At 43.1% G+C, this 12,496-nt stretch overlaps 1 protein-coding gene across 1 annotated transcript in view; it reads left to right on the top strand.

Annotated features, from left to right (window-relative positions):
* The window catches only part of PITRM1 (pitrilysin metallopeptidase 1), a 202,173-nt gene that overhangs the window by 155,636 nt on the left and 34,041 nt on the right, over positions 1–12,496 (top strand). Inside the window, exons 19-20 of the mRNA XM_030198926.1 lie at positions 1,140–1,199; positions 5,264–5,376. Of these exons, the coding sequence (XP_030054786.1) occupies positions 1,140–1,199; positions 5,264–5,376 (173 nt within the window). The remainder of the gene's footprint in view (positions 1–1,139; positions 1,200–5,263; positions 5,377–12,496) is intronic.

Here is a 12,496-nt window from a genome sequence, read left to right as displayed (position 1 = left end):
AGTCTAATCATGAGATGGGGAGGGGGAAGTATAGACAATAGTATTAGTGTAGGTAAGGGGTTGGAACTACAATATTAGATAGGACAGAGGACAGTGGAGGGGGAGGGGGAATTCAATGGGGAGTTGCTCTGTGAGTAGGTCTCACATCTTAGGTCTCACATCTGATTTGTACAAAAAGGAGTCAAGTATTGTAGCATTTGTATCCCACATTTTCCCACCAATTTGCAGGCTCAATGTGGCTTACATTTGCCTTAATGGCGGTTGCCGTTTCCAGGTAACAGAATAACAAATGGCATTGTGTTAAGGTGCATATATACATGGTAACATACATAGAACATAACATATATGGGACATCTGTGAATAAGAATTACCTAGGGAATTGTCTTCTGTAATAGCTACAAACAGAATGGAAGTAGCCCTGCATAATTATATTGATGTGGGACTTTCTGCACATGCATGATACCCTTCTCTAGGGCTCTAAGCTTTGTTTCTATTGTTCATACTTGAGGCTGTCAGATGACCTTAACCCATTTGAGAACTGATGCCTGTCTATCCTCTGAGACAGTGGTTCCCAATCCTGGTTCTGGAGGCACCCCAGCCAGTCAGGTTTTTAGGATATCCACAATGAATATTCATTATGGATATCCAGAAAATCTGACTGGCTGAGGTGCCTCCATGACCAGGTTTGGGGACCACTGCTCAGAGACTATCTTTTACAGCAAAAGTTGGCTTATTCTTTCTCTCTGTGAGAGCTCAGCTATATTTAATAATGTGGGGCTATTTCACCATTCTAATAATCCATATAACCAGCCCTATTGGTTTGTAACAAAATTTTAAATAGACGTTTGTGTTTATTCAAAGCACTATTAAAAGCTCATATCAGGTAGTTCTTATTGGCTGAAATATGTGATTCTTTTGTTTGCACATAAAAAATAAATTCATATTAAATGCTAAGTTATTCACTGTTTCAATGTCAGTAAGCGAATCATGAATTTATATAAAGTATGAATGAAGAATGCTATTAATTAGTATTTGTTTTAGTGCAAAAGCAAATGTGATAACTTACATGTTGTAGCATTAACACTAGGTATACCGTCTCGTCTGATTATTTGATTTAATGCAAAGCATTCTGTTTGTAGAAATCTTTACCTCTTGGAAGTGAAACAGGTCAATCCAACATCACAAGGAAGCTGATTACTGTAAGTACAGAAATTATGTCCTGATGGGAATTGTTAATAATCTACAACATTTTATAGAAGCTATAACTGAAGAGAGTAGGCACCAGACTCCCTCATATCTGCACATACTAGGTTGTACTTCATACCTGTGGAATTGCGTTCCATTCAGCTGAAAGTCTAAGGGCCACACTTAATTTGATGTCTTTGCTGCAGCTATATAGATATATTTCTTATACAAGAAAATGAACGGATGAGTGACAGTACACAATTGCATTACCTGCTCCTGGGGAAATTCTGCCCATTATAAAATTTGTGCAGAATTCCGCCAGAGCACAGAATTTACCCATTTATATGCAGAAATTCATAGGCTGGCAGGATGTAGAGCTGCAGTTGAAAGCAAGTGGGTGCCATTGTCTCGTCCTGCATTACATGGCTCTGTCAGACTGTGCTATGCTTTTGAGAGCATTACAAGATTTTGAATACGGATATGACTCCTACTTTCAGAAAGTTGCATATGCAAGAAAAGTCACAGGGTCTGAACCAGTCTTGCAGAAGTGCTTAGTGTTGGGAGTTGCTGAAGAAACTGGGGGTGCAGGGGTGTGTGTGTGAGAGGGGGGATTATGGAGCTTTGGAGATGAGCTGGGAGAAACAGAAGGGAATAAAGGGGCATATATTGTGAGAGATAGACAGTAAAGGAATAAGGGTTGGGGGGCAGGGAATGAGTTGGAGGAGACAGGAGGTAAGGGGATGCATGTGGAATGAGCTGGGGGGGGGGAGACGTTAGTGGGGGCTGGGGATCTGCAGTGGGGGAGATAAGCTTGGAGAGACATGGTATAATGGCATATGTCTTGGAGGGAATAAGCTAGAGGATACATGCATGTGGGAGCAAATGAGCTGGGGTAGAGGACTTGTGCAGGTGGCACATGAACTGGGAATGACAGGGTAAGAGAACCAGTGGAGACGAGTAGGGGCTGAGACCATGCGGTGTGGAAGATAACTTGGAGGTAAGAGGAAGTATGGGGGGAGAATGACTTTGAGAGACATGGGATTAAAGGAAGTGTGTGTGTGTGTGGAGGGGGGGGGGGGGAGACTGAGTTCATTGAGATAGGGGAGCTGATGCAGAAAGCAGCACATTAGGGCCACTGACTGCATGTGGATTTCCTACAAAATATTTGCTGCAGAATGCAGTAATCTGCAGCTCATTGCCAAATGTCACCCTTTCTGTCAGTGCCTGAGCCAAAATTGGCTCAGGCACTGACAGGAAGGGTGTCTTTTTTTTAAAAAATAAAAAAAAGTGCTGGTGGTCTGCACTGGCCCCGATTTTGTGGCCCTTCCACCCCTCAATGGGACTGGCTCCAGCACCAACCAGCCTCCTCCTTATCCCCACCAGGGTGGGGGGGATAGATTTCTGATGTTGATCTCCCATAGTAAACATCATTGTACAGCCCTGCATGCTGTGGATCAGCATCAGCTCTTCAGTTTGCATTTTAATATGCTGTGTGCTGGTCTGTGGGAGCACAAGATCCTTTTAGCATACAGTGGCCCTTAACGTGCAGGTAAACTGCTCATTAAGGGTGTGCTGTTTCCCACAGTAGCTTTCTGCATTGACCCCAGGTTAGAGGAGCATAGGTTTGGTGGGAAGATGAGCTTGGGGGGGGGGGGGGGGGATGAAGTGATCTATTGCCTTATGGTTAGGGCTTTTGTTTCCAAGAATTTTCCTTTGGGAATCTGTGGCATCTGGTAGCACGGATTTTGTAGCTGCTGACATTTGTAGTAACAAATACAAGTTATTCAGAATGTCGTTAACTCGCGACAGGATTGAGAAAAATTACAGAAAGACCTTACGAGATTGGGAGACTGGACGGCTAAATGGCAGATGACGTTTAATGTGAGCAAGTGCAAGGTGATGCATGTGGGGAAAAAAGAACCCGAATTATAGCTACGTCATGCAAGGTTCCACGTTAGGAGATCTGGGTGTCATCGTCGATAATACACTGAAACCTTCTGCTCAGTGTGCTGCTGCAGCTAGGAAAGCGAATAGAATGTTGGGTATTATTAGGAAAGGTATGGAAAACAGGTGTGAGGATATTATAATGCCGTTGTATCGCTCCATGGTGCAACCACACCTTGAGTATTGTGTTCAATTCTGGTTGCCCCATCTCAAGAAAGATATAGTAGAATTGGAAAAGGTGCAGTGAAGGGCGACTAAAATTACAGCAGGGATGGTACAACTTCCCTATGAAGAAAGACTAAGGAGGCTAGGGCTTTTCAGCTTGGAGAAGAGACGGCTGAGGGGAGACATGATAGAGGTATATAAAATAATGAGTGGAGTGGAACAGGTGGATGTGAAGCGTCTGTTCACGCTTTCCAAAAATACTAGGAATAGGGGGCATGCGATGAAACTACAGTGTAGTAAATTTAAAACAAATCGGAGAAAATGTTTCTTCACCCAACGCATAATTAAACTCTGGAATTCGTTGCCAGAGAACGTGGTGAAGGCGGTTAGCTTAGCAGAGTTTTAAAAGGGGTTAGACGGTTTCCTAAAGAACAAGTCCATAAACCGCTACTAAATGGACTTGGGAAAAATCCACAATTCCAGGAATAACACGTATAGAATGTTTGTATGTTTGGGACGCTCACCAGGTGCCCTTGACCTGGATTGGCCGCTGTCGTGGACAGGATGCTGGGCTCGATGGACCCTTGGTCTTTTCCCAGTGTGGCATTACTTTATGTACTTATGTACTTAATTATGAAGATGGCTATGTTATCACAAGTATTGGCACTGCAAGAAATCAGCAGTGCCCGCAGCTCAGAATTCCCCTGGGACTACATTGCTTGCTAAAGTAAATCACCAAACAGAAGCCTTAGTTATAATGTAGTATTACTGCATGGGGGAAATCTGTACCAAAATCTTTAAAATGTTGCATCTTTGAGTAAAATTATTTTTCTGTTCGGAAGTTTAGATTAATTACTACTCTGGTTTTGTTTTTTGATAAATGTATTTTAAAACTATACACACTATAGGGTGAATTCTATATATGGCGTCAAAAAAACTTGGCACCGCAATAAGCGCTATTCTATAAGCTGCACTTAGTTAGGCATGGCTTATAGAATAGTGCTTACACCTGGGAATCATGCCTAACTTTAGGCACATCCATTTGCATTAGACACATGTCTCCCCTCCCCATCACCAATTATTATATAACATTCATAAATGCTAGGTGTGCCCCTGTTCTGCCCGTGACCTTCCCATTTCTGCACCCCGTTTTTTTTTGGGTTTTTTTTACTTGCATGTAAAATTTAGGTTAGCGTGTGCTTCTTATTTTATTTTGATTCTGCCTTTGTGTATGTTTTAGCTGATAGAACTATGCGCATTATTAGGAAAAATCTAATTCTATTAAAAAATGAAAGACCAGATTGTAGAAGTGTCTCCTCGTTCCAATTCCTCTTTGACTATATTAGCAACCGGATGGGATGCTGTGCATCTACAGTTTAGACTGGTCACAGATTAGAATGTATCCAAGCAAGACGCTATATCCAGAGAAAGCAGGGGATGCCTTCACAATAAACAAAATATCTGTATTGTCATGGTGAGCAACCTGTTGCTGGAGGCATGGATGTTTGTGTTTGAATAACAAAATACAGTAGGACTCCGGTTCTCCGGACTATCTTCTGCAAGAAGGGGTTTGGATAATCATACATCCGGATAATTGGACATTCATTTTTGAAAAGAGAATATACTTTGAGAGTTACATGTTGAGCATTATTTTTTGTTTTCAATTATAAATGGGGAAAATATATCAAGCTATTTGTTATAACACTTTTTTTTTACTGTATATCAGGTATAATGTGATAACTATGATAACAAAGATTATGATTTTAAAAAATGGAAAAGCTAAGGAACAGAAGCAATCTGGATAATTGGACATCCGGATAATCGGCGTTTTACTGTAGCTAGTATTAGTTGAAGCAAAGATTTGTATTCTTTCCTTCACCGATGCTTAAGCTGTTTTACTTTTGCAGGTTGTCTGTTTACTTGACCTGGCACCTTGCAGAGCTTATTCATTAATGTGTTGATCTTTTAGGATCCTACCTTCAAACCATGTCAGATGAAGACTCACTTCTCCCTTCCTTTCACACTGAATTATGTTGCTGAAAATATTCGAACTGCTCCTTACATTAGCCCAGACTTTGCCAGGTAGGAAGTGGATAACCCCAAAAATGAACTGAAACACATTGTGTAAAACTGTTTGGTAAGACCCAGTTGAGCTATCAGTGGTATGAAGAAAAATTATATACAAATTCCTTATTCAGTCCTTTTATTTATTTATTTATTTTATTTTATTTTATTAATGTCAAATATAGGCAATAAACGTACTGCTACAGTAGTGTAAAGTTTTGTAATCTTTTCATGAAGCATCCATTGTGTTTTACAACTCTGTTCTTAAGAGTTCTGTATATTAAATTCTGCCTCAATTGTTCCACTTCTTTTCTTTTGTGTCTTTGCTGCCTCCATCCCTCCCGGTCAGGCTTTTTTGATAGTGCTGGTCTCAGAGCTTAAAGGACGCATTCTCTAAGGTGCATTCTATAAGTTGATTGTAGGAGCTGCCTTTCCTTCTCTGGTAATGTATGCATTGGCCCTGCCATGAGTCAGTTTTGAATTTATTTTATTTTTTTACTTCTGCATACAAATTTATGCATTTTAATAACATAAGAATTGCCATACTGGTTTAGACCAAAGGCCCATCAAGCCCAGTATCTGTGTTTCCAATAGTGCCCAATCCAGGTCACAAGGATCCCAAAAAGTAGGTAGTTTCCATGCTCCTTACCCCCAGGGATAAGCAGTGCTTTTCAAGGTGTACTTTAATAGCAGTTGGTGAACTTTTCATCCAGGAATTTGTCCAAAGTAGAGAGCTGCACGGCTTCCGTCCCCGCGGGAATCCTGCGGAACCCGCGGGATTCCCGCGGGGACGGAGGCAGTTCCTGCGGGGTTCCCGCGGGGATGGAACCAGTTCTGTGGGCTTCCCGTGGAAGTGTAAGCTGCACCTGCACCAGCCTCTCATCTACCGAATACCAATTTATTTGAGTGCTGTCTCCTCCTCTTCTTCCTTGATTTAACAGCATAAATGTGGAAAGTCTTCCATTAAGGAGGTGGTAGAGTCACAAATGATGACAGAATTCAAAAAGGCGTGGGATGAACACAGAGGATCTCTAATTAGAAAATGGAAGTTATATAAAAGCTAACCTTAAATGGCTGCATGTGTGTGGATGTGTCAAGTGACGCTTAGATGGCGACTCTGGCTGTGATGAACTAGAGCTGATACCTGGCAGACTTGTATGTTCTGTGTCTCATACATGGCAATCTGGTGTAGGATGGGCTGGAAAGGGCTTAGACAGCAACTTCAGTGGCTGGAACATGAGGACAGTGCTGGACAGAATTTTACGGTCTGTGTTCCACAAATGAGAACATGAATAGGCTGGAGTGGGCTTCGATGGCAACTCCAGCAGTTGGAACATAAGGATGGGGCCAGTTAGAATCCTGTGGTCTTTGTTCTAGAATCACGAAAGAAAGACCATAATCAAGTATATAATATCACACTCGTTGATTTAATGATGAATTGATCATGAGTGTGACTATTGGGCAGAGTGGATGGACCGTTCAGGTCTATTTGCTGTCACTTACTATGTTACTATTAATCCTCTTTGCTCCCAGGCTGGTGCACAGACCTCAGCTCTGACACAGGCACGAGAATCAGATGTCACCTGACCTACTGGCGCGTGCATGTGGCGGCCTCTCAGCACACAATCCCAGTGAATCAGAGACAAATCTTACATGTGCGCACCAGAGTGTTCCAAGTTTCAACTTCCGGTCCGTCCTTGCCTACAGTGTTGTGGCTCAAATCCAGAAAGGGAGCTGACTGGAACTTTCTTTTATGTACTATTAAATTCTTACGGGGATGGGTGGGGATGGGTTAAATTCTTGCGGGGACGGATTGGGATGGTTTAAATATTTGCGGGGATGGGTGGGGACGGGTAAGATTCCAGCGGGGATGGGTGGGGACGGGTAAGATTCCAGCAGGGACGGGCGGGGATGGGTAGGATTTCTGTCCCCGTGCAACTCTCTAGTCCAAAGCCCTTTTTTAGGTGCTTAACTGCTTTTGTCACATCATCCAGTACAAGATCTAGAGCCTGACTTTCCACTGAATGAGAAAATATTTTCTTCTATTTAAATCTACTACTTTAGAACTTCATGGTGTGTCCTCTATTCTTTGTATATTTTGAAAGAATAAACAAGTGATTCACATTAACCATTCCATTCCATTTTGGATTTTATAGACCGCTATCATTCCCCCTCCTCCCTTCACGGTCTCATCTCTAAGCTGAAGAGCCCTTATTTGTTTTTTTTGTACCCCGCGCTTTCCCACTCATCTGAAAGTCATCTATCCCCTTATCATTTTGGTTGTCCTATGTACCTTTTCTAATTCCGCTTTATCTTTTTTTGAGATTTATGTTCTTTGTTTTATTCCATTTTATTCTCTGCTCATTTCCTAATAATTCCTAGCATTTTGATTGCTTTCCTGGATGCTGCCGCACACTAAAAGGTTTCAACTGAAATCTTAGATTCTGTTAAGGTTTCTTGGATTATACAGAGAATACAAGGTTGGGCTTTGGACAACAAGCTGAAGTTAAATCAGGGGCGTAGCTACGGGTGGGCCTCGCTCAGGCCCACCCAACTGATCTCTCCAGACTTGCAGCAGCGGCGAACTGGCGGGCGGCGGCACTAAAAGCATAAAGCAGCGAAGCTCTTCGAGTCCGTCCTTCGCTTTCCGTTTCCTGCCCTCTCAGCGTCCCGCCTTCCTTTGATGTCATTTCCTTTCGGGCGGGCGGGACGCTGAGAGGGCAGGAAACGGAAAGCGAAGGACGGACTCGAAGAGCTTCGCTGCTTTATGCTTTTAGTGCCGCCGCCCGCCAGTTCGCCGCTGCAACTCCAGAAGGAAGCCATTTTTTAAAAATCTGTTTCTACTCCCCTGCGCAGCCGTCGCCATTCACTTAAAGCACAGCAAGCTGTGCTGTCTGCATCCACGTTGTCTTCTTTATTCAGCAGAGGGTGGTGAGCAGAGGGAAGGATGGGACTGGGAGGGGTAGTGAGCTTAGGGAAGGCGCAGAAGATGGATGGGACTGGGAGGGGTGGTAAGTACAGAGTATGGGGAATGGGGGACTAATGAAGTGGGTGAAAGATGGGGGAGGAATTTAGGAGACTGGGTAAGGGAGAGACAGAGGGGGGAATGGGAGTGCTGGAGAGGGAATGAGAGGGAGGTGGTCAAAGGGGAGAAAAGGAGCATCGATGGACATGGATGGGAGGACAAGGACCAGGGAGAGAGGAGAAATTGCTGGACATGGAGGGGAGGGCAGGGGAGAGAGGAGAATTTCTGGATATGGATGGATAGATGAATGGAGGGCAGGGGAGTTGCTGGACATGGGTGGATAGAGGGGAGGGCAGGGGAGAGGAGAGTTGTTGGACATAGGTGGATGGAGGGGAGGGTAGAAGAGAGTTGCTGGACATGGATGGAAGGAAGGGCAGTAGAGAGAGGATGGTTGCTGGACATGGGTGGATGGAGGGGAGGGCAGGGAGAGAATTGTTGGACATGGAGGGAAAGGAAGGGAAGACAGGAAGGAGATGCACATGGATGGAGGGGAGAAAGAAGAAGAAATTCTGGACATGGATGGAGGGGAGGGAAGACAGAGGAAGGAGATGCACATGGATGGAGGGAAAGGGAGAGAGAAGAAATGCTGACATGGATGGAGGGGAGGGAAGAGAGAGGAAGGATATATGAAGGAAAAGGAAGAGGAGAAAAACAGCACATGGATGGAGAAAATAGGCAGAAGCTGGATCCACTGGACAGTCAAGTCTGCAGAGGACCCAGCTTTTACTTACGGATGTAGAGCAAGAAAGGAAGGAGGAAAGTAAAGAAATAAATGGAAAGGAAGCTCTGGAAACGGAGTTAAGAGGACAGATAGCAGCAGAATCGGATACTGGGCCAGCATGATCAGAAAAACAAAGTCACCAGACAACAAAGGTAGAAAAAAATCATTTTATTTTCATTATAGTGTTTGGAATATGTCCACTTTGAGAATCAGGTGCTCAACATTAAAAGTTTATATTTATTTATGGCATATTATCCCACATTAAACATGAATTAGATTGGAACCTGGGATCATTTAATTTTTTTTTTCCTGGAGAGAGTAATGCATTGCCTCCCCCCCCCCCCCCCCAAGGCTCTCTCTCCGGCTATAGCCAGCTCTGCAATTTTGAGGGGGGGGGGGGGGGGCGCAGAGGTGGACCGGGGAGAGAGCCTGTTGTTAAACATTTACCAGCAAACCACTGTCTAGTGCCCACCCATCCAACCTGTTGGCCCACCCAAAAATTGACTTCTGGCTACGCCACTGAGTTAAATACTGATAAAACAAAGGTATTGTGGTTAAGAATATAGTAATTTCAGTACCTTTATCAATTACTCTGCCTAAGGGGTCAGGTTCTGCCTGTACAGTGAGAATCAAGAGAATTGGGTATTATATTTGATTCATCATGTCCAAATAAATCAGTTATGGAAAAAGACTTTCTTTAGGTTGAGGCATCTGTGACTTTTAAAGTCATACTTTGATCAGAAAGCCTTCTCATTATTGGTAGAAATGACTATTTTACCACACTTAAATTGCTGCAACAGTTTTTACCTTAGTTTAAGTTCTACATCAATAAGAAAATTGCAATTGATACAGAACATTGCAGTTTTAGGCTGATTTTTGGACTTGGTAGATTCAGTAATGTGTCTTGTCTTGTATTAATTTAAATTGGCTTTCAATTGAGGAACACATTTTATTTAAGACATCTTGGGCCCTGTTGACTAAGTTGCATTGTAGGTGTGTTAGCATTTTTAATGCGCATTAACCGTGTACGCACCTACAATATCCCTATAGGTGCCTACACGCTTAGCATGCGCTAATTGTAGGCATGTTAACACTAATGCACAGGGCCCTGTGTTTGTTTTTTGGGTTTCTTTTTTTCAAATACTGAGTGAGTGTACTTCTGAATTGTTGATAATTGTCTCATCCTTGCCCAAGCTTTCCTTTTACTTATATAATCAACTGATACCTTGTTGTCATCCTTTCCAAAATGTTCATTTTTCCAGAATAGCCAATACCTTGTTTTCAGTGTGGATATCATTTTGGAAGTTGCTCCCTTTGAATATAGAATAGAGCATAACTATATATACATTTTTGTCTAATTAAATAGAAGTAACTTGTTTTGTATGTCTGAATAATTATTTTTAGGGATGGAAATATTTTATTTATTTAAAATTGCAGTATTCTGCATTTTCTGTTGAACACCGCATTGATCCTTATTAGGGATTATAGCAGTTAACAAGTTACATTGACATGATGATGTCTAGATCCCTTTCCTGAGTGGTGACTCCTAATGTGGAATCCAGCATCAAATTGAAAGCTGCACATTGGCTGCCTGTATCCCATTGCATCATTTATATGACTTTGGTGGACTTTTACGGTCTGTGCCCCAGAAACGCCAAGAAAAGACTTCTGATAAACTATATAATATCACATTAATTGTTGATTTAATCATGAATTGATAACGAGTGTGTCAGTTGGGCAGATGGATGGACTGACTGTTCAGGTCTTTATCTGCTGTCATTTACTATGTTACTATGGGGCTCATTTTTGAAAGAGAAGGGTGTCCATCTTTCGACATAAATCGGAAGATGGACGTCCTTCCCCAGGGACATCCAAATCGGTATAATCGAAACTCGATTTAGGACATCTCCAACTGCACTCTGTTGCAAGGATGGCCAAAGTTCAAGGGGGCATGTCGGAAGCGTAGCGAAGGCTGGACTTGGACATGCCTACCTCTCCACACCAGAAATCTCAGCCGAAACCCAGGCCAAAGTATCAGCCTGCCTGTCTGACATTGCTGCCTGGATGTCTCAGCGCCATCTGAAACTAAACATGACCAAGACTGAGCTTCTTATCTTTCCCCCTAAACCAACCTCTCCTCCTCCCCCAGTCTCTATTTCTGTGGATAACACTCTCATCCTTCCTGTTTCATCAGCTCATAACCTTGAGGTCATCTTCGACTCCTCCCTCTCCTTCTCTGCACATATTCAACATACTGCTAAAACCTGTCGTTTCTTTCTCTATAATATCAGCAAAATTTGCCCTTTCCTTTCTGAGCACACTACCAGAACCCTCATCCATTCTCTTATCACCTCTCGCTTAGATTATTGCAACTTGCTTCTCACAGGTCTCCCACTTAGCCATCTCTCTCCTCTTCAATCTGTTCAAAATTCTGCTGCACGACTAATATTCCACCAGGGTCGTTATGCTCATATTAGCCCTCTCCTCAAGTCACTTCATTGGCTTCCTATCCATTTCCGCATATAGTTCAAACTCCTCTTATTAACCTAAAAGTGCATTCACTCTGCAGCTCCTCAGTACCTCTCCACTCTCATTTCTCCCTACATTCCTCCCCAGGAACTCCGTTCACTGGGTAAATCTCTCTTATCTGCACCCTTCTCCTCCACCGCTAACTCCAGACTCCATTCCTTTTATCTTGCTGCACCATATGCCTGGAATAGACTTCCTGAGCCGGTACGTCAAGCTCCATCTCTGGCCGTCTTCAAATCTAAGCTAAAAGCCCACCTTTTTGATGCTGCTTTTAACTCCTAACCCTTTTACTTGTTCAGAACCCTTATTTATCATCCTCACCTTAATATTCCCTTATCTCTTGTTTGTCCTAATTAGATTGTAAGCTGTGTCGAGCAGGGATGGTCTCTTCATGTTCAAGTGTACAGCGCTGCGTACGTCTAGTAGTGCTATAGAAATGATAAGTAGTAGTAGTAGTACTTGGACGTCCTTGACCCATAATCGAAAAAAGCAATGACTTCCCTGACGAACACTTGGACGTTTTCACCCGGACCTGTTTTTCTTACTAAGGCACAAAAAGGTGCCTGAAATGACCAGATGACCACTGGAGGGAATCGGGGATGACCTCCCGTTACTCCCCCAGTGGTCACTAACTCCCTCCCACCCTCAAAAAACATATTTCAAAATATGTTGTGCCAACTTCTATGCCAGCCTCAGATGTCATACTCAGGTCCATGACAGCGCATGTAGGTCCCTGGAGAAGTTTTAGTGGGTGCAGTGCACTTCAGACAGGCAGACCCATCCCCTCCCTACCTGTTATGTTTGTGGAGGAAACAGTGAGCCGGCAAAACCCACCAGAAACCCACTGTACCCACATCTAGGTG

Source organism: Microcaecilia unicolor, chromosome 1, assembly GCF_901765095.1.
Source record: "Microcaecilia unicolor chromosome 1, aMicUni1.1, whole genome shotgun sequence".
NCBI classification, from domain to species: domain Eukaryota; kingdom Metazoa; phylum Chordata; class Amphibia; order Gymnophiona; family Siphonopidae; genus Microcaecilia; species Microcaecilia unicolor.
This window is presented reverse-complemented; position numbering and strand designations above follow the sequence as displayed.